Genomic DNA, 23,706 nt, shown 5'->3' with positions numbered 1-23,706 from the left:
AAATTAGAGAATATTTATGGAAATACTAATTAATCAGTCAATAAATATTTATTAAGCACACATTTTGTGCCAGGCACTATGCTAAGCACTTTAGAAATATTATCTCAGTTGTTCCTCACAATTATCCTAGGCAGTAGGTGCTAAAATTATCCCCATTTTGCAGTAGAGAAAACTGAGGCAAACAGAGGTTGTGACTTGCCCAGGGTCACAGAGCTACTTTCAGGAACTGGATTTGAACTCCAGTCTTCCTGACTCTAAGCTCAACACTCTATTCACTGAGCTACTTAGCTGCCTCCATATGTGGACATAGTAATATTCCTTTTTTAGAATATACATAGGCAAGAGGATGTGAGTATGAGGGAAATTTGAGGGAATGACATAAAAAATGATTACAGGATGAGACAGAGGAGTACAGTGGGCACAGAAGGAAGGAAGAGGTAGAATGGGGTAAATTATTTCGCATGAAGAAGCACAAGAAACCTATTATAGTGGAGGAAAAGATGGGAGGGTGGGGGATGGGCATCACTGGAACCTTACTCTTTTCAGTATTGGCTCAAAGAAGGAATAATATACACAATCAGTTGAATATAGAAATCTATCTTACCCGACAGGAAAGTAGGAGGGGGGGAGAGTAGTAAAGTTGGGGGGAGGGCCTGACAGAACGGAGGGCAGATTGAGGGAGGCAGCAGACAGAAGCAAAACTGGTGAGGAGGAAAAGGGTAAAAGGAGAGAGAGGATGGTGGGAAATACACAGTTAGTAATCATAATTGTGAATGTGAATGGATGAACTCACCCATAAAATGGAAGCAGATAGCAGAATGTATCAAAAACCAGAATCCTACAATATGTTGTTTACAAGAAACATACTTGAAGCAGAGAGATACACAGACAAAGTGAACGTAAGGGGCTGGAGCAGAATCTATTATGCTTCAGCTGAAGTGAAAAAAAAAAGCAGGAGTAGCAACCCTTGATCTCAGACAAAGCAAAAGCAAAAATAGACCTAATTAAAAGAGATAAGAAAGGAAACTACATCTTGCTAAAAGGCACTATAGACCATTAAGTAATATCAAGACATGCATTCACCAAGTGGTATAGCATACAAATTCTTAAAGGAGAAGCTAAGTAAGTTACAGGTTTATGACCAAAGAAGAGATAGAGGGCATTATGAAATGTAAAATAGATAATTTTGATTATATTAAATTAAAAAGCTTTTGCACAAACAAAACCAATGCAACCAAGATTAGAAGGAAAGCAGAAAGCTGGGAAAGAATCTTTATAGCAAGTGTCTCTGATCAAGGCGCCCTTTCTCAAATATAAAGAGAACTTAGTCAAATTTATAAGAATATAAGCCATTCCCCAATTAATAAATGGTCAAAGGATATAAACAGGCAGTTTTCAGATGAAGAAATCAAGGATATCTGTAGACATATGAAGAAGTACTCTCAATTACTTTTGATTAGAGAAATGAAAATTAAAACAACTCTGACTTGCCACCTCACACCTATCAGATTGGCTAATATGTCAGAAAAGGAAATGATAAATAATGGAGAGGATGTGGAAAAATTGGGACACTAACGCATTTTTTTAGTTTAATTTTTTTTTCTTTTTTTGGAGGGTGGAACACAGGGCAGTTGGGGTTAAGTGACTTGCCCAAGGTCAGCTAGTAAGTGTGTCAAGTGTCTGAGGTCAGATTTGAACTCAGGTCCTCTTGACTCCAGGGCTGGTGGTGTACTCACTGTGCCACCTAGCTGCCCCCACTGATGCATTATTGATGGAGTTGTGAACTAATCCAGTCATTCTGGAGAGCAATTTGGAACTATGTCCAAAGAGTTAACAGTATACAGTTACCCTTTGATCCAGCAATACCACTACTAGGTCAGTATCCTAAAAACTCATAAAAAAGGGAAAAGGACCTACATATGCAAAAATATAAATTCAATTAGTATATATTAGATTCAACCATGAAGTAATTAACCTACTTGCTGCCTTTTGTGGTTTTTTTAAACAAACTAAATTTACAAAGCCAATGAGTGTTGGGCTTCAAAACACTCATTAAAACTCCCCTACTAGAGATGCTGTCAGAGATCATTTACTAGCAGCACACAAAAGCTAGTTTAATTACTTTATTTTTAAAAACAACACAGTATTACTCAGATTATGCATCAGATTTAACTATGAACAACCTCTAGTTATTTCTAAAAGCCCCTCAAAAGACAAAAGTTTTCCACCATTGAGCATACAGAGAAGAATATGTGAAACTCCCTGAAGGAAATTCCAATGAGGTGTTCCCCCACAAAAGTTTTGAATATTATAAGTATTATAGAATTAATTGGGTGTAAGCTTCCTCAGGGACAGTTGTGAAAAGGATAATATGTGAACAATTTCTGGTGTTTGCTAATGATCCCTTACATTTCTTTAGAGTTGCACTTAATATAGATGTAATTATGTATATGCAGCATGAGATTTTTTTCTATAGAATATCCAGAAAGGACATGAACATCAAGAGCTTTTCTTCACAGGATTTATGGATTCTTTGTGGTCCAGAGAATGAGCAAGTGAGGTCCTTATACAGAGTGATGTAGGGCATTAAAAAGAATCTTCATTTTGCATTTATTCTGTGTGTTTATGTACAGACTTGTACTTCTGATAAAATGTAAGCTCCTTGAGGGTAGGGACTGTTTCTTCTTTTTAATCTTTGCACACCTAACAGAGTGTCTGACACGTAGCATATACACTATGTGCTTGGTTAATTTGTTTTATGACAGTCTGTGCTGCCATAACTTATCATTTTAAATGTACTTGGCAGGATAAAAAGAAAGAAATAGCGGCCAAAGACAACGGCAAAGCAGAAAGAAATGAAAAAAGTGATGAGACATTCCATGAAAGGTGAGCTTTGTGATCAGAGACAAGAGCAAACTGCTCATGCTCTTTCTCCCCCATCCCATGTTGCTGCCAGTAGCCAGCTGTGAAGAAGGAGGGGACTATCGGTGCCTTTATTTCCTTTTGCTCCATTACTGACTGCTGGGGAAGAGGATGCCTGGGGGGAGTAACCTCTTTGCCCTTCTCTTCTTGCTCCCTCAGAGGGGCTCCAGTGCCTAGACCAAATTAATGAGTAACGCCTCTAATCACGCTTGCAAATTCCATGCCTTCCCACCTATCATTCAGGAACGTTGTAGAGGATGTCTGAGCAAGCAAACTGTGTTCCGGATTGGATCGCACTCTTATTATAGTTTGGACTCACTAAGTGTTGTCAGGGCCTCGTCCACAATCAGGCATTATCATTCAAGCCTAATAATTAAAAACCCCATAAATTTATGTTTTTAAAAAATAGTAATGGCTCAAACTCCTTTAACACTTTAATGTTTATAAGACACGTTCCTTATAATGAACTCTGTATTATTCTGACTTTACAAAGCTGGGGTTCATTGAAGGGAAAAGCCTGCATGGCTGGCCTGAGCCCAAACTGCTAGCAAGCATCACCTTGATTTCCTGACTCTCCACACTGTTTTATTGTAACAAGAGAGAGTGTGCTATAAATGTTACATTTGGGGACTTAAGGAAACCCTGACTGGAACCACTTCCCCCTTTAATCCTTATCTGTTAAAGTAACACTGATTGCTGCTGCTGTTTGTCCTTCATTCTAGAAGGGGCCAGTGATATCAGCGAGGTGGTGCCTGCACATGCAAGTGAACTGGATTTAAGTGGGGGAGGCCTGGTACAGTAAGACAGAACACCATGATGACAGAGTGACTTAGGTGGTTTGCTTTTATTGTAATAATTATTCCTTATCTTTGACGGTGGATGGACCACTATATGGCCATTCTCCATTCTCTCACCCATTAATTTCCCCAGAAGGTCAGCCGCAGCTCATTCATAAAATGCTGAGACTAGACAGCCCTAGGAGAGATTATTCTAGTCCAGTTCCCTACTTCTAAAGTAGGTGGCATCTAAGCCCTGGTGCATAAATGAGAATATTTTCCATTTTCAAAGACTTTCCTACTAAGGAACAGCTTTCCTTAGTAATCTTTTTAATGTTTTATTTTCTTCATGGTTAAAAAATTCTCATCTATTTTCTCATATTTGTCACCATCTTCTGAAATTTAATTAAAAACAATAAAACAGAAGAGCCCCTCATATTGACTCCCCAGTCGCTGTGACTGGTTTCATTTTGGTCACAGAGAGGAATAGATTTGCTAAACGATGGAATAAGTATTAAGAAAATGGCTTTGTTACTTCTCTATGACTCTTTAAAATTAGGATAGCATCTCTCTTGGAAAAGTCCCATGGCTCACAATTTTAGGGTCAAAATAAGCTTCTTTGTTCTTAGAAGCTAGGACAGGGAGAGCCACTGATTGACTTACAGAGAAATTTCTGTGACACAACTGGGCTGTCAATTTCCAGCTAATACCTATGGTATAAAATGAAGAAGGAAAAAATGAAGGGTAGTAAGTCTGGATCACAAGTTTTTATTAAGTACAAGTTAACAGTGTTTCATACAAGGAAAGATGAGGATGGAATATACTGTTCTCAGATAAAATTCTGTAAGGTTCCTTATAGAGCTAAGAGGAACCTTGGTGATAAGAAGCACATAGTAGGCAAGAAAGGCCTAAAGGTAGGTCTGAATGCAGAGGAGTGGGCGTGACTGGGCATTTTATACCGAAATGGAAGCTGGCCTAGGGATGGAGTCACTCATGTCACCAAAGAGCGCTCACTTGTCCCTGAGCCTGCTTGGGATCAGGAGGCTTACAGTGATCCTGCTTAAAGGCAAAGGCATGGATTTGAACTAGATAACCTTTTCAGATCCAATTTGTCCCGAGTAATAGGGGAAGTAATTAAAACTATCTTGGATAAAAGACTCTTCTTTACACTAATGCTTAGCTATGAGTTTTGGGGGTAAGGAGCTTGTTCTATATCTATAAGTGGAAACTAAAAGTCATTAAGGAATCAGAAGTGTTAATAATGTCAAATGAATCCAGTGAAAATATTGCTCAGCTTGGCCACATAATATACTGTACTATATACCCTCATCCTTTTTTCTCACTTTTTCCTTGGAATATACATGCGGCTTTTGGGGGAGCACTCAGATGCCTAATGCTCTACCTCTGTTACTTATCCAGCCTTTGTTTTCTAGGAGAGAGATGCTCGTATTTTGTATTTTAGGTAAAGTATACATATGCCCCCAACCCTCATGAAGTCAAATTTACTGTCGGACAGATGGCCCAAATGCCATGACAAGTTAAATTCTACAGATATGAGTGTACAAATATGGATATTAGACTTGCTGTATCATCCTAATTAGGATCATCCATTGATTAGAATTTAAAAGTTGCCATAAATAAGTCAGTAAGTAGCAAGTATTTATTGATTACTATTTATGTGACCAGTATTGGGTAATAATACTTTACATGACTAGTAACTGGATAACTAATGTATACCCACATAGCTAAGAATTCACTACAAAGTTATTGTTCTTGATTATAGTCTCTCCAGTATCTAAAATAATTTGATAGTAATTTAGGTGTTAGGTGCTGCACCTTGAAGAACACTACTAAATTGAAGACACACAGTAAATGATGTTTGAATTGAATCAAAGTTGGGCACTAGCATTCAGTATTATGCAGTGAATTACGGCTGTATCCCAGACACTGGAAAAAGTGTACATATTAGTACACATAGTGCACTATGCAAGTGTACTAAACACCTGACAAAATACAAAAGTTTCAGAGCCTGGATTAGAAATAAAGGCCGCTTGATTTTCATTTGGAAATCTGCACTTTCTGTAGTTGGACAAAGGCTCATTTTGACATATGGTGTCATGTTGTTCTTACTGAAGATGACCACAAATGTTCCGTGGGGGAAAGGCAATGCCATGCTTCCATATAATTAAATAATGGACTATGAGGTACCTTTAGTAGAAGATGCAACAAGTTTTTGTGTTGAATTTTTTTATGGAAATAAAGTTTTTATTTAAAAATCTTGATATCATAATAGCTCTAAGCTTATCTTCCATATAGCAGAGATCCTATACAACTTGAGCTACCTCTGAATTGTGCTACTAAGCAGTTTCATTCTAGCCTGCTATCTGAAATGGTTGGCTAATCATTTAGCCAACTACCTGAGAAAGCAAGGCAAACATGGAGACAGTGGCATTCTACTACCCGTAGGGTTTAAGTTGATGACCACCGTAAATTCTTATCTGATATATAATTACTACAGAAGCTTTTCCAGATGATTCTGAGCTTACCCCCATACTTGGGGCAATTGTGGACTTTCTTGGGATGCTATTCTCTGAATTTAAAATTCCAAGATTCCAGAGACTCTAGGGACAGAAAAGCCACCTGAGACTTCTCTTACTTAGCCATTTATCAGTAATAAGCAATAATGAATCTGTAGGGTAATATTAGGTACCCTTAAGGAATGATTCGTTGTCCCTTCCCCAATGGGAAGTGGAAAGGATGGCTGCATTATCTTTAGCACATAGTAGCATTTATTACATTAAAAACTAGGCATTTGTGCTTGATATGAGGCTACTTTGTTCTTGGTGCAACTTCATTAGGTCTTTCCATTTGTTTTATAGATGTAAAAAGTTGGTTGGAGACCAAAAGTGCAAGTGCACAGACCTTCTTTATAAGTTCCAGAAGCTTGAGCAGGAACATGAACGTTTGGTAGAATGGAATGAAGAATTAGAACTTCTTTTGGGAGAGACTCAAAATCAAACCAAGGAAGAGAGAAAACAGTTTGAATATCATATTGAAAAACTTCAAAGGAAAGTATGTCAGAAAAAAGAAAAATGCACATATTATTTTCAGTTGACCCACTACTTCTATACCCATTGTCTGAAAGATCACTGTAGTCTTAAGGCCTGCTGAAGACCTCAGCTTTCTAGGGAATGAGCTTCTTCACAGGACCTGAGAGAATTTTGCCCAGGGCTCCTTAATTAATGTATTCTAAACCTTGCTGGTCTCTAAACTTGGGCTCAAAATATTAAGCCTTCAAGGATGATGGCTGTATCCCATCATGCTTGTGGTCCTTCGGCCAGTTTGGGTTCAGAGATCTAATGTACCTAATCATTTAATTACTTTTTCACTGCCTTTTGCCACTGCTAATATCCCTGGGTACCCTTAAACCAGTGCCTATGCCCTTTTCTTTTGTTCCTCCTACTGCCATACACACTACACCACAGGTGTGTGTATTTAAGGTTTATTCACAAGAAAAAATACTAACGGAATATACAGGGATAAGCTAATCAAATATACAGGTATAAGGAACCATCCAATAGAAATTGGTGGATTCCATAGCCTATTAACTTCTCCTGTTCTGTGGTGCCTATCTGAATTTTTGGTTATAATCATGGTTCTTCCTGGTGCCCTGGAGTATCCTCTTGCCTTCGACATGAAAGTGTCATCTTTTTGACTTGAACACTCCCAACCAATTTGGTATTCTAGACAGAACTCAGTTACCCGTTGTGTAATCATACTCACAGCTAATTAACTTCCTAACTGCTGAGTAACTTATGGTGTCCAAACCACAGGGAAGAAAAGAAAAAAGGCATTTATACACACACACACACACACACACATAAATATATATGCACATATATATTTCAAGATTATTTGTCTAACATTCATAAAAATTTTTAAGTGCCAAATTCTCTCCCTCCTTCTACCCCTTCTCCAACTTTTGAGAAGGTAAGTAATATGATACCCATTATACATGTGAGTCATACAAAACATATTTCTATATTAGCCATAGAAAATGAAATGAAAAATAGTATACTTCAACCTGTACTCCATAATGTAAATTATTACACTGTTCCCATAACCAAAAAAATAGTTCAACCCCATACTCATGGATAACATGGATAACAGAATGGTTAACAAAATCTCATGCTGGAGAGACACACAGCACCAAGTGCTCAGGTTAACTTTGGAAGCTTTGCACTTATGAGTCAAACTGCACCTAGAAATCTGGGAAAAATCTCTTAACTGGACAAGCCATATCTACTCCAGTTCTTCAAACACCTGTGATTTCATTGGTATACTTACTCTCTCCCCAGACACAGAGGTAGGACCTCAATAAACTTAGTGGAGATTGTTCAGGGAAGTTTCTGTAGCTTAAAATTCATCACTCTATGATACAAATAAGCCTACTGCCTTAATATAGCAAAAGGAAGGTTTATTAATAAGGAAATTGTTGCCCAAGAAATGTCACCATGAAAGACGATGTAGTCAAAAATCACTTTTTCCCCTTCCTTTTGGTGGTGGTGGGGGGGGGAGGAGTTGCAAGGATGTAGGGACCTGGAGCCTGGGGAGTGGGCAGGATGGCTGGAAATAATTCCTCCTGACCTTGTGTCAGTCTCAGGAGGTGGCCTTCTCTTAAGCATCCCACCTCTATTCCCTCTCCCCTCTCTCCTGGGTGGAGTAGAGAGCAAGAGGAGGCCAAAGGTGCTCATATTCAAAGTGACCTGGGAGGTTTCTAGTTTTTAGTAAGCTAGGAGATAAAGTGATTAGCTCAAGAAATTTTAGCCCAGAGCAAGGGTACTAGTTTCATATGGCTTATTTTCTCCACAAAATTAGAAGCTTAGAAATACAGATTATTAATAAAACTCATAAAAGCTCTGAGCCCCCAGGTGATCTTTTTGATCGCCAGGCAGGAAATGTTTTCCAGCCAGTTGAATTCTATATAGCCAGTTATCCATCAGCTTTCCCCCTTATCCCTCCCTATAGCAAAGATTAATTCAGGATGTAGTAAAGTTATCTTTATCTAGTAAGTCATCATTGAAATATAAGCTACCAGTTGGCAAATTTAAAAGTGCGAAGAAACACTTAACATTAAACAATGCTGACTGTGTAGAGGCAGCACTATCATCCCTGCAGCTTTTCTGAGTGGACAGGCACAGCTCTTGGATTCCCTGCCGGATTTTCTTCATATGATGAACAGCAAGCTAGTGAAAGAAAGAAGCTCCAGCTGCTACAGGGACTAGAGTCAGTCTCCCAGAAAACATCTTCCATCTGTTGCTGTCTTTATGCTCTTATTTTCCTTCCAAGTAGTTAAAATACTTCCTAGACTGGTGTAACCCTGCACGGTCCAAACCCAACTACATAATAGTTCTGTCTCTTCTGAGACTAGGAAAAGACAACTCCCAGGGTCCTTAGCAAAGTATTCACCCTCACAGGACAGCCAGTTCAAGCCTTTCTCTGACTATTACATTCTCCACCAGGATTTAAAATTTACAATCCCTTACAAATCAGCTATAGTAAACTTGGAATTTGGAATTATACAGCAGAGCATCAGAATATATAGCAACCCTTAATAGAATAAAGATGATTAACTCAGCATCAGGGTACCATCAACAAAACATGCAATAGACAGCCCAATGCAAAACATCACTTGACAGGTTTCCTTACTAACTACAGATCCAAATTATATTAAGATATATTTCATATACATATGTCACAGAAGTACTTGGATACCCATATATCACAAATATATGTAACAAACAAAATTAAAGCAATAGAAAAATTAGTAGGTCTATAATAGGAATATCAGTAGACCTACAAAATAATAAAATATATAAATGTAATTAACATGCAGAAATAAACAACAAAACTAGGCATAATTAATAGAGTAATATAGCTATAATATATACATTATATCAAAGCAAAGCATATTAACATGATTAAGAAAATCATAAAAGCATACTTAAATATGCAGTTATTAACATGTGCATTAATGAACATATACAGTTACATGCATGTCACTCATTCTATGGGTGAATATTAGCATTATCATATAGTTACATTTGTAATGTTTCACTAGTTTCACCCGGGACGTAAGTTAATCTGGTCAGTGATCAGTTATTCCCTGTTCTCCTACAGTCTGCTGACATGTCTTTTCCCCCATACCTGCTCTAGTTGATAGTTGATAGTATGGACTGATCATAATTCTCATCAGAACTATAGTCTTCTCTGTCTAAATCTAAACTTGTAGAGGGCCAAGGCTGGCTGAGAGTGGTACTCTTTACTGAAAGGTATATCTATATCTCAGGGGTCTCTATAGCTAAAGAGCTAGGCAGAAAATGTATTGACTCTTGGATCTGCCCTCTTTCATAATTTGAATTGTTGTGGGCTATATGTACTATAGTACATAGTCATCTTCATGTGAAATGTCTCTTTTAAGGGTTTTTTGTCTGGTTCAAGCAGTCTCCTGTTTAGTGTCTGCCAAGCTGAGTGTCCAGAAATCTCCAACTACTGATCAAGGACATCAGTTAGCTCATTAATTGGTACTAGGTGACTATGGTGGATTGTTTTTGAAGGGCCCCATCAGTCTGGGACCATTTTGCAAAAAGGCAAATTATGCAGTTTCTTTACAAGTAGATATGGAGTTGCTTTCCAATTATTTGTTAACTTGTGTGTCTCATGAGCACCAAAATCTTTCAGCAAAACTCTGTCACTTTGTTCAAAGTCTTGACAATTTGGGTATTATATTGTAATTTATTTCTTCTTCTGGGCTGAAATTGTAGCCAGGTAGTAAGCTTCCTTCAGCTTCCTGATCAGTTAAGAGATAAACTTATTATGAATGACTGCAGTTCCTCCATCCTCAGAAACTCCAAAACCCAAACATTAGCAGGTAGGGTGTAAAGTTGGCGGCATCATTTCTGATGGAATGCCTTTGTCTCAGTGGATCCTGAGAAAAATACTTCTCTCATAGTACTTTAGCAACCATGGAAGCTTTCTGATTCCTGTTTAAGTATGCCTGTGCATTTATGAAGTCACCACAAATACATGGCTAATGTTCTTGCTGTTTCATTCCGGAGACAGGAAATAAATGTAGACAAGTTTCAAAGGTTCACTAATTTTTCTATTCTCTAAATATTCATATGAACCCGTAGTACTTTTCTTTGCACACAACTAGCATAAGTCTTACACTTCTATTTGATATCTATGGTCATCTTAGGCCTATAAAATCTATTTCTTACCAGCCCTAGAGTCCTTTCTTAACTCATTTGACCAAAGTCGTCATGCAAAGCTTTCATTACTATAGAGTTATTTTCTTTGAGTAATACTAGCTCCTTCTTGATACCGTATTTGGGACCTGTGACAGACTGGTATATTGCACAGCTCAAACTTAGGTCATTGTCTCAAAGTCTAACACTCTGAAATTTTGTTTCCAATTTTACTGCTGTCATATTGAGTCTCTAATGGCAAGTCATTGAATTTGTCCTGGGTTTGAGCTTAATAGAACTATGAAATTCAAGGAATTGTGAACGGTTGAGTGGCAAACACCAAAATTAGAGCTGAAATGTATGTCATTTTTTAACTTTTATTTTTAAAATAAATTGATACATTTTGTCTTAATGCGATACTTCCTAACTAATGCCCCCATAAACCCCTTTACAAAGAACATTCTCCAAGAAAATATTTTGGTTCTGGATTATTAACATAATGAAAGAAAGAGTCCTTTAACTTCGGCAGTTTCTACAGTTGATCATTGTATTTGACGAGAGTTTGATTGCCCCTCCATGCTGCCTTTGATTATATTAGTGCAGTCACTGTATATATTGTTCCCTTGGTTGCCTTTCACCACACTGCATCCGTTTGTCTTCTTATGCTTCTCAGACTATTTCAAAATAGTTCTGATATACAGAATAGTTAGACTGCATTGAGTTCATATACAAATAATTTATTCATAATTCCTAAATTGTTGGTCACATATTTTCTTTCTTTCTCTTTTGTTATCTATGAACTTTTTTCAAAAGGCATGGAGATTATTTTTAATGGCTGTAAAAAATTTTCTTGGGATATGGCCCCAATAGTAATATTTCTTTGTCAGAATAGCAACAATTTAGCATCTTTTCTTGCTTAATTCCAAATTGTATTCTGGAACAAATGAGCTGGTTCACAGCTCTACCAGTGTGCCTGCCCACAACCAGTCCAACAATAAATTTTCTCATTTTTTAGCTTCATCGATAGCTTATAATGTAGCATAGGGTTGAGGTTTGGTATTTTAGTGTTGTGTTTATCCATTTCTCAGGTTATTTGTGATCTTGAGCATTTTTTTCAGGTGGCTATGTATAATTTGTGTTTCCTTTGAAAACTTGTTCAAACCCTTTAACCACTTCTCTATTAGTGATTGTCTCTTTTCTTATCTATCTGTGTCAGTTTCCTATAGATTTTGGATGTCAGACATTTACCCGAAATCCAGCTCTTATATTTGACGGTGCTATTTAAATGTGGCTTTCTTGTTGTAGGGATGATAGTCTCAGCTTTAACAATGTTGTGGCACCAGAGTCCTTATTCATGCCCCCATAGGGGACGTGTGTGTGTGAGGAAGGACAGTGGAACATTCAGAGCATAGAATTCTGATCTGTTATCCTTTCTCTTGAGCCGTTGGTGTCTACCCCCAGCTGATGAGACAAATTGCCCAGCAAGGGCACTGACCCTCCACTTTGTTTGCTCTGCTGAAAGGTGAGGTGGGCTACCTTCAGCTACACTTCAGAAACTATGATAACCCACTGCTATCCATTCTTTGCTGCCCTTTTGCTAAATTTTCCTGCTTTATCCTTTGGCCTCCTGAAGTATAAGTTGCTTAAAATACACCTGTTCTTGGTGTGTCAAAGACATCTGTTAAATAAGCTTTCTTTTTTCAAATTTTTCCTTTTTTAGGTCAGTGTTTCCCCCATATGTTCTTCATGTGTCTCAGTCAGTATAGTGATGAGATTGAGGTAGATATAGGTATTCATTGAATATCTAAGCAGGGATGGGAAACCTGTGGCCTAGAGGCCACATGTGGCCTTCTAGGTCCTTGAGTATAGCCTTTTGACTGAGTCTAGGTTTTACAGAACAAATCTTTTGTTAAAGGGATTTGTTCTCTGAAGTTTGGATTCAGTCAAAGGGCCACGCCTGAGTACCTAGAGGGCCACATGTGACCTCGATTCTCCACCCCAGATCTAGAGTGTGGCCAAGATGGAGCAAGAACTAGGTCTAAAGAACCTAGATAACTAGAACTAAAAAAACCCCTGAGGTCATCTAATTGAATTCTCTTGTTAAAGAGATGAGGAAACTGAGGCCCACAGGATATAAGTGAATCACCTGAGTTTACACAGTAAGTTAATGCCAGAGCTGAGATTAGAACCCATTTAACCCACTATAGATATGCAGAGGCATCTCCCAGTACCTCTGCTATCTGATATGGGGGAAAAGTTGTCACAATGAAAATATATCCTCTTAAGTATCAAACTAATTGTGTAGTATACGTAGGACATCAGTAATATTTCTAAATAGGCCACTTGGCCATACCACTGGCTGTTCTAAGATAGTAAGATTTTTACATTTGTAGCTTTTATACTTACCTTTTAGTAACAGTTTTTAAAATAGTACTTTTTAGGCGTTCACTTTTCCACATGTCCTCATTCATCAACTGAGAATTCCCTCCCCCGTCTTATTAATGCTGAATCACTGCTGAAGTCTATTCCATTGCCTCATGGAGGTGACCTTGGGGGTCTTGAAGGCTATTCCAGGAGATTACGAACTGTGTCAGGCCCCATCAAGCTGGATAGACTTTGTATGTGGGCCTGGAGGCCATCCTAGCTAAGGTTCAGAGAGGCCTATCACCAGAAGGTTGGCCGCCAGGTGAAGGATTGTTTTGGCCACAGCAACTCCATGAAGACCATCTACTAAGGCATGGAGAGCTTGTAATCTTTGCATCCACACTGATGAAATCATGGATCCCTGAAGTATTATTGCTGAACATGAGATTCTGAGAAATAGCAGCTTGTGCAAAGCTACCAAAGTCTGAGTTGGGATTAGAATGCAAAGATCTGGCCTTATACTGATGATAGCATATATTGTTCTCATGCTTCATTGGTGATCCTTTTCCACTCCTTCCCTTTGGGTCCCAGCTGATAAGTGGCAGCAAAGACTGCAGAATTAGACAGTCTGGGCCCCAGAACACATCAGCCAAGGCTCCAATGCCAAGCAGGAGACAGGGTTTGCTAGTAGGAGGGAATCTCTGTGGAGCAGCCTAAGATCAGTCAACAGTTAGAGAATGTAGGTAGCTTTGGATCCCGCCTCATTTTCTCCAAGTTGAAATGTAGCATGTGCTCAAGTACTGCTTATGGAATTTAAATGACAAATGTACGTTATTTTTACCTGTGATTTATTTGGGTCAAGATCTCCAGCTTAGAGACTGAGTTATCCAAAATACAAGAAGGCAAAAGTGAAACCGTTATGAAAAGTCAAGAAACTGTTACAAAAGCGGAAGACTTCCAAGAGGTAAGAACGGCGAAGGTTTATTCCTGGCTGAATGTTAGAAATTAGGAAAAAGAGAAAATGGGGTTCTGCCCTTCAGTCAACAATTCACCAACCTCTGTGGAGAACAGCTCACTGAAAACATACTTACTTTACAGAGGGGTTTTGGAGGTGTCCCAGTAGGGTGCACGTAGAGAAATGGCAGGGCTGGGTTTCAGTGGAGTCTAGAGAAAAGTGTGGTGTCAGAGTTCATGGTTGTGTCCTTCCTTGCACTTGCCTGCATCATTGTTTGATTTACTTGACAGCTGTGTACTGGGATTGGAAAGGGCTATTTCATTGGCTCTTTGAATTTAATGAAAACGTGCTCTAGGCCTCTCTGGCTGTCTTTGCTCTTGTTCTATATATATGGAACAGTCATTTAATTAATTAATTATTTCCCCAAGTACCTTTTCCAGTTGGGGAGAGAATATTGGGCTCTCCTGACACAAAAATTAGGTCCACTTGGCAATTTTTTTAAAAAAATTGTAAATTAATTTGGCTTTATGATACAAATAAACTTGGGTAGTAAAATAGGCCAATTTTTTCTTTGAGAAGCTGATTGTGAAGCTTAGGTAGTGTGTGTTTTATCTTCAGTGTTTGTTGGAAGAAACTTGTGTTTTGTGAATAGAATTCATGATGAAAGATCATTTTTACAGATAGTGATAATGAACCAAGAAGAAATTGAAGTACTTGAAAGTAAGTTATCAGAGGAAAAAGCATGGAGAAAACAATTGTCGTCTGACCTTAAAAAGGCACAGAAGGTTTTGCAGGCTGAAAGTCAGGTATTTTGTCATTAAGTAGATTATTGGACATATCACATTTTCTTGCTTAGAAAATTCACTGTTTTATTTCTCTTGAATGAATCATAAAATGAGAATGATATGGAAGATTATTGTTAGTAACAACAATGGACTGGATCCAGTATTCTTTAACTTAGTTCCCCGATCTGCACAACTGCACAACAGTCCATTAGGTGGCATGCTCTTAATTATTATAGTAGTGTGTTGGTGTTGCCTACTGCCCTGTATTAATAGGGATACTCCTCCTTTTTTAGCATTTTGTCCTGCCGTCTTGGGAAAAGTCTGTCAGGATGAATGATCTGCATTTGAGGAGAAACCAGGAAATGGCTTCATTTAAGACAGAGTCTGAGAAGTGTCTTTTGAAGCCAAACCTGATTGATTTCAGGATGACAGCCCCAGATGCATCTTCCCACCTAGAGTCTATAGATATAGTGCTAGTAATGCTGCTGCCACATCACCTCCCCTACAATTTGCCCTAGCACTGCTCACTGATCTCAGAATTTCAGAGAAATTATAAGTTTCTACCCCAGAAATGTACATTGTATATGCTTGTGAAGTTCTGATATTCTGATACGTAACTTTAATCAACCTTATTATTTTCTTAAGCTCCACCCCCACCATAAAGTTGGTATCCCAAACTGACCTGCCCATTGTTACCCATCCACCCCACCTGTCAAGCATTATATTATTTGCTGCATCACCATAGAAATAGGGGACTATAATGAAACACCTGAATGGAAAGAACTACAAGGGGATGTTGGTTGAATTCTGACAATTAAATGAGTTTAAATGTTTTGTTATTTTAGGATAGCAAAAAAAATTAATAACATATCCAGGGCTTCAGGCAATCTTTTCTATAATTTATAAGTTTTGAAAACTTAGGAAAATAGCAGTTTTAATAATTGATTTTAAGTGATCCTTGAACCAGCAATTAAGAGAGGGCTTTGCCAGTAAAATATGTTGGAAGAATAATAAATCTCTGCGGTAATTTTAAGAATTGTATTTTATAAAACCTTATATATTATATGTAGGGAAATAGTCTTATTTTATTCTACTAAATATTTTCATTTCTTAATCAGGAATTAGAAAGATCAAGGTCAGAGCTTTTGTATCTTTTTAATAAAATTCAAAGTCTTCAAGGGGAAAGAGAAGACAGACATTTTTTTTTCACAGCATATGAAGTACTACAAAAAGAGAATGCTCTTTTAGAAACAAAGGTGAGCTCTAATGAACAAGTATTTGAATGCTCATTGTTTGACACAGAACCCCTTATTTCCATTTCTTTGGAGTGTAATAACAGTCAGTAGTCTATAAACATTTAATAAGCACCACTGTGTGCCAAGCACTGTATTAAGTTCCGGAGATACCAAGAAAAGCACAAGAGGGACTCTGACCTCAGGGACTTTACAGTCGGATGAGGAGACAAGACATAAAAAAGCAGCTGACAAGGGGGAGGCAGGCAGGTCACTGGCATGATGAAGTCCTGAAGCCCAGCCAGCCAGTGTGGGAATTTATCTGAGGAGGTGAGAGTTTCCAAGTTCATTCCATCTTGCAGAATGATGGGTTTCTGGAGATGATGAAGTCAGGAAAGTAGCAGGGTGGGAAATGATGAAGAGAATTCCCCAGATAACTTCCTTAAATGGTGAAGGATCTGGGAGGGATTCTCCTGTCTGTTCTCCCCCTTCTCCAATCAGGGGCTAAGATACTAAGGATGTATGTTCCTGCTTTCAAAAACCTGTATTCTACTTGGGGAAGGGGGTAGGATATAACATTTATAACTGTAACACAGATTACCCTGCCCTTTAGGCAGTGGCCTAAAGACCAGATAAATTTTATTTTCACCCCACCCCTGGGGTTCTCCGGAACAGTTAAGGGGATTGGGGAGTGTGTAGGCTCTCTGCAAATGGCTTCAGTCGCTACCAATGGTGTTCTCTCGATTGCAAGGGTGATCCCCTGCACCTCAGTTCCATGCCATTTACGCTGTAAATTTTACAGTCAGATTAGCTTTTACATGAAAATATTTATTTCAAAAGGTATAATCACAAATATACAAACTTATCTTCCCAACATGTGGTAGGCATAATCCCTTCCCCTTTGACCACCTTGGTTCCTATAGATCATAGTTCCACTTCCAAGTCCAAAACTCCTCCTGGGTTCAAGTCCCAGTCACCCTCGCTTCTCAGGGTTTCAAGTTTAAATTTCAGCAAATGAGATTTAGTCTAGGAATCAGAACTATCTTCAAGCATGAGGAAGGGATAATGTGTTGTGTATTTTAGGATATGTCAATTTGAATTTTTCTCTATAAAATTCAAGATTCAATCTATACTCACAATGAAGGTTGAATCTCCTAAAAATCTTGATCTCAGATTAGTTCCCCACTGAACTCATTTTGGGAAGATTACTAATGTAAAAGGTTGACTCAAATATCTCTAGTTTAAAAGATTCAGGTTAAAAGCACAAGGTAATTGGGAAATGTCTAAGTGTATGATTGTGCCCAAGTTTCTTCTCAAAGTTAAAAAATGGTGCTAGGAACAGAGCCAGAGCCAAGTCCATGTTAAAGGCTGATTTCACAGTATGATTTCAGGGGTTCTGTTTTTTAAATTTTTTTGTAGGATTACCTTTTATTTAGTAAGCAAAACAGTTTTATGCTCTTCACAGAGTTTTGTTCCCAGTTCCTTAATGTAGTTTAATTATCCATAAAATATCCACATGCAAGTGGTTATAAAAGAAAAAGTTTCATGTTATAATGAATATTTTGCTAATAGCATTGAAAACTGAAGACACTAAATAAAAACTAATCCTACAAAACAAAAACAAAACTTTGAACTTGAAGCCAAGACATTTCTTAAGAACAAAATTCCTTTCATTCCTATCTTTTTGGTTGAAAATATTCAGATCTCAATAGTACAGGTCACCCATTATCCTCCTCCTCAGCAGAGGCAGATCTGAAAGATCATAACTTCCAAAGACTGTCTGTGACCAGACCCATACTTTTCTGTTCCATTTGGCCAGCTCTAGGCAATGTTGTCTTGGTGGTATAGCTTGTAGATGCTAGCCTATGCCCAGACTTTGGGGAACCTCATGGAGCTCATGAAGACCTCCATGAAGGCAGGGACCATATCTTTGCTAAACTGGATTTCTCCCAGCACCTAACAGCTCTGCACCTAATAAATGATGTTCCTAGCTAATCCAAGCCTACTGCTGTGATGCCTGCATCCAGACCTGACCAACTCAGGACAACATCTCCTGCTTTGAACCTTTCCTCCCACCAAAACATACTTATTTACTGCCTATCCTCCTTTCAATTCTATGCGCTTTGTTTCTAAAGTGACAACTAGATAACCTACTAATCTATGCTGAAGTAATCATGAATAATAATATTTTGATGGGGAAACCTCCTTCCCTCTTTTATTTTTCTCCCTTCTCAGATTGCAATATATTTTAAGTTCTTTTCTATCACCTTCCTGTGCTCTCTAATCTTTTTTTGTCCTCAACTAAGAGAAAGGACCCTAAGACATGGAATTTTAGGCCAGGTAGGCAAGGAGGATAGTGTCAGAACAGATTGATATGGATGAGCTAGTTGGGGAAGGCAGGGCTTTGTTGGCATCACTGAACATTTTGAAGAAGATGATGGATACTTATAGCATTCCCCCCACCCACCCAATGGCACAAATCACAAGGGGAAAATAAATAAATAGAAAGCGTGGTGTGAAACTTAACTAAACCAGATCATTCAAAGAGCATTTATAGATTAAGTTATTAGGAGGGTAGCTAATGGACAGAAAATGGCACAGAGTAGCTAGATTTCTGTAGTAATATTTTCATTGAGTAATCCACTGATGACAATGCAACTACCACTGAGTTTGGACTCCAATACCTTAATACTCTGTATTTTCTGAGGAAGTGGGAATGGCATATGAGATGAAGTTGGGAAGAGCAGGTGGATCAGCCCAAGAATACCCAGAAGAAACCCATGCTGGATCAGATGTAATTTTGAAAGTACTGTAGGTTTGGTTATCCAAATACCTGAAGAAGTAGTTACAAAAAGGAATAAGAAAAAAGTCATGGATGGCATTCTTGTTACCAGAGAAATCATAGTAATAGCTCACATTTACATAGTAATTGAAGATTTGAAAAGCATTTTGCACAAGTAGCTAAAGTGGGATTCAAACCCAGTGGGATTCACAATTCCTGAACATCCAATGCTCTATGCACTGTGATATTACGCTGCCTTCACAAATAATTGAGGGGACATCAGCAACTACCAAGCCATACTTTCTCATCTCTCTCTTTGAAAATGTGATTATATCCTTGGATATCAAATATATTGGTTATTCTTGAAGAAAAGATGAGAAACATTCAAGCAGACTTTTGCGGCTTTTCTCATTTTTTCCAGTTAGTCCAATCTTCATAGTTACAAAATTAATTGAGAGACATGCTTTGATGTATTTGTCAGTGATTGCAAAATTACAAATAAGCATTTGACTCATAAAGAAAAACTCAGCCAGCTTTCTTCCAGCAATATGTCTCCCATACATGTAGTAAAATAATACAAGAGTCCTTGATAAATGTAATCACAGAAATGATTTTGTTCATTCATACTCTTGACTGTTATTATCAAATGAGGCATGGCACAAAAAACTATTTATTTACCAAAAGAGTCCACCAATATCATGGAAGATGTCTTATACATAGAATCTAAACAAGATTATCTATAAATGTAGAACCACTACAAACCCCATATTTTAAGCACCAGTCATCTTCCTGTGATGCTATATAGCTGTGAATTATGGAATATCATAATCTATGAAAAATGAAAATTCAAATGCAAAGGGCAAAGTTAAGACATATGGTGAGTGTAAATAGGAGAGGTGGAAGACAAGCATTTATTAAGTACCTACTAAGTGCCAGACACCTTGCTAAGCACTTTACAAATATTATTTCATTTGATACTAGTAGTAGACTAGGCCACAATAATGTGGCCCATTACTAATGATGCCTTATGTACATAATATGACATAAAATATGCTATCCAGGAATTTTATAATTGAAAAAGGAAGTAGGCCAGTCATGGAGCAAGAGTGAGAGATAACAAATGGGTAGTTGAATACTTGACTAGTACCTACAAAATGTTGAAAGGCCTCCAGCCTGTTGGGGTGATTTTTTTTGAGAATTTATGGGAAAACATGAACAAGAATGAGACAAGAATGTGTAGTAAGGTTGCAATTCACGTTGTTGAAGATAGTACTCACACTGCTAAAATCATAGTCACAGTTGAATAAAGTATATTGCAGTATTTTTCTATACCCTCTTTCATGCAAGCTGGTTTACTTTTCCCTGGTATAAGTTCAAGCATATTGTTTTCAGTTCAGTTCAGTTGTTTTTCAGTTATATCTGACTTTTCATGACCCCAGTGGGGTTTTCTTGGCAAAGATACTGGAGTGGTTTGTTATTTCCTTCTCCAACACACTTTACAGATGAAGAAACTGAGGCAAACAAGGTTAAATGATTTTAACTCAGAGGCCTAGTACCCTGTCTACTGTATCACCTAGCTGCCCTTAAGAGCAAAGAGTTCTTAAATGCTCCAGTGGGTCTCTGATCTCATAGATTTGGAAAGTTCTTCCAGTGATGGAAATCAGAATCCATCCATGCCTTCTTATTCTGATGTGACCCCATAAATTCTCTCCAAGTGAGTGGAAATTCTCTACTCAGCATGCTTAAGGACAGCTTCACTTTCTCCTGAAAATTACAGGGTACCTGTATATGCATATACATTGGCCAAAAAGCTTTATAAAATTGTCCATCTAAATTGCATTGTCATAATCTAGACCAGGGCTGTCTAAAATATGGCCTGCAGTGTGATTTATGTGGCCCACCTACAAGCATACAAATTTACATAAATGCTTTAGTAAACGAAGCCAAGCTACCACAGAGCTCTCACTAAAATGGCAAATCAAAATATATTGTCTATTGTTTCAGTAAAAACCTAAGGTTGAACAGCCCTGATCTAGACAATAAGCATTCTTCAACCACTTAATTTTTCCTATGTGGACCATTAGGCTAAACTCTTTCTGAACATAAATAATCAGATAAAAGCATAAAGCAGGGAAACATACCACAAATCTTTTCCACTGTATTGGAGGAGGAACGCTTCAAATGCCTCTTTTTTCTTTTTTTTTTAATTTTTTTTATTTATTTAATATATTTAGTTTTCAGCATTGATTTTCACAAGAGATTGAATTACAAATTTTCTCCCCATTTCTACCCTCCCCCCCCACTCCAAGATGGCATATATTCTGGTTGCCCTGTTCCCCAGTCAACCCTCCCTTCTGTCTCCCCACTCCCCTTCCATCCCCTTTTCCCTTCCTTTCTTGTAGGGCAAGATAAATTTCTATGCCCCATTGCCTGTCTATCTTATTTTCTAGTTGCATGCAAAAACTTTTGTTTTTGTTTTTGAACATCTGTTTTTAAAACTTTGAGTTCCAAATTCTCTTCCCTCTTCCCTTCCCACCCACCCTCCCTAAGAAGTCAAGCAATTCAACATAGGCCACATGTGTATCATTATGTATAACCCTTCCACAATACTCATGTTGTGAAAGACTAACTATATTTTGCTCCTTCCTAACCTATCCCCCTTTATTGAATTTTCTCCCTTGACCCTGTCCCCTTTTGAAAGTGTTTGTTTTTGATTACCTCCACCCCCATCTGCCCTCCCTTCTATCATACCCCCTTTTTTATCTTCTTCCTTCTTTTTCCTGTGGGGTAAGATACCCAATTGAGTATGTATGGTATTCCCTCCTCAGGTCAAATCTGATGAGAGCAAGATTCACTCATTCTCCCCTCACCTGCTTTGTCTTCTCTTCCTACAGAACTGCTTTTTCTTGCCACTTTTATGCGAGATAATTTACCCCATTCTATCTCTCCCTATCTCCCTCTCTCAATATATTCCTCTCTCATCCCTTAATTTGATTTTAATTCTTTTAGATATCTTCCCTTCATCTTCAACTCACCCTGTGCCCGCTCTGTGTGTGTGTGTGTGTGTGTATACACACACATATATACATAAATACACATTCACTTATACATATATATATACATAAACATATATATATATGCATATTCCCTTCAGCTACCCTAATACTGAGGTCTCATGAATCATATACATCATCTTTCCATGTAGGAATGTAAACAAAACAGTTCAACTTTAGTAAGTCCCTTGCAATTTCTTTTTCTTGTTCTTTTTCTTGATTACCTTTTCATGCTTCTCTTGATTCTTGTGTTTCAAAGTCAAATTTTCTATTCAGCTCTGGTCTTTTCATTGAGAAATCTTGAAAGTCCTCTATTTTATTGAAATTACACGTTTTGCCTTGGAGCATGACAATCAGTTTTGCTGGGTAGGTGATTCTTGGTTTTAATCCTAGCTCCATTGACCTCTGGAATATCATAGTCCAAGCCCTTCGATCTCTTAATGTAGAAGCTGCTAGTTATTCTGATTGTGTTTCCACACAATTTTGTGTTTCCACACTCAAATTGTTTCTTTCTGGCTGCTTGCAGTATTTTCTCCTTGATCTGGGAGCTCTGGAATTTGGCGACAATATTCCTAGGAGATTTCTTTTTGGGATCTATTTGAGGAGGCGATCAGTGGATTCTTTCAATTTCTATTTTGCCCTGTGGCTCTAGAATATCAGGGCAGTTCTCCTTGATAATTTCTTGAAAGATGATATCTAGGCTCTTTTTTGGATCATGGCTTTCAGGTAGTCCAATAATTTTTAAATTATCTCTCCTGGACCTGTTTTCCAGGTCAATGGTTTTTCCAATGAGATATTTCACATTGTCTTCTACTTTTTCATTCCTTTGGTTCTGTTTTATAATATCTTGATTTCTCATCAAGTCACTAGCTTCCACTTGCTCCAAACTAATTTTTAAGGTAGTATTTTCTTCAGTGGTCTTTTGGACCTCCTTTTCCATTTGGCTAATTCTGCCTTTCAAGGCATTCTTCTCCTCATTGACTTTTTAGAGCTCTTTTGCCATTTGAGTTAGTCTATTTTTTTAAGGTGTTGTTTTCTTCAGTATATTTTTCAGTATTTTTTTGGGTCTCCTTTAGCCAGTCATTGACTTGTTTTTCATGGTTTTCTCACATCCTTCTCATTTCTCTTCCCAATTTTTCCTCTACTTCTCTAACTTGCTTTTCCAAATCCTTTTTGAGCTCTTCCATGGCCTGGGACCAGTTCATGTTTTTCTTGGAGGCTTTTGTTGTAGGCTCTTTGACTTTGTTAACTTCTTCTGTCTATATGTTTTGGTTTTTGTCACCAAAGAAAGAATCCAAAGTCTGAGACTGAATCTGGGTGCGTTTTCTCTGCCTAGCCATATTCCCAGCCAACTAACTTGACCCTTGAGTTTTTCAGTGGGGTATGACTGCTTGTAGAGTTTAGAGAACTATGTTCCAAGCTTGGGGGGATGTGCCAGCTCTGCCACACCAGCACTTCTCCTTCCCCAAGAACCCTCAACCCGGACCGGGCTTAGATCTTCAGCAGGCTCTTCACTCCTGCTCTGATGAGCCTCCCACCAGGTGAGCCTGGGGCCGGAAGCAACTGCAGCTTTAGTTCTGTAGCTGCCCC

The 23,706-nt window shown here is 38.1% G+C and overlaps 1 protein-coding gene across 1 annotated transcript in view; it reads left to right on the top strand.

Annotated features, from left to right (window-relative positions):
• The window catches only part of CCDC30 (coiled-coil domain containing 30), a 145,632-nt gene that overhangs the window by 25,980 nt on the left and 95,946 nt on the right, over positions 1–23,706 (top strand). The window contains 2 exon segments of the mRNA XM_036745742.1: positions 2,807–2,886; positions 6,578–6,770. Of these exon segments, the coding sequence (XP_036601637.1) occupies positions 2,807–2,886; positions 6,578–6,770 (273 nt within the window).

The sequence above is a fragment of the Trichosurus vulpecula genome, chromosome 2, assembly GCF_011100635.1.
Source record: "Trichosurus vulpecula isolate mTriVul1 chromosome 2, mTriVul1.pri, whole genome shotgun sequence".
NCBI classification, from domain to species: domain Eukaryota; kingdom Metazoa; phylum Chordata; class Mammalia; order Diprotodontia; family Phalangeridae; genus Trichosurus; species Trichosurus vulpecula.
Note: the sequence above shows the minus strand (reverse complement) of the source record. Positions and strands in the feature narration are given on the sequence as shown.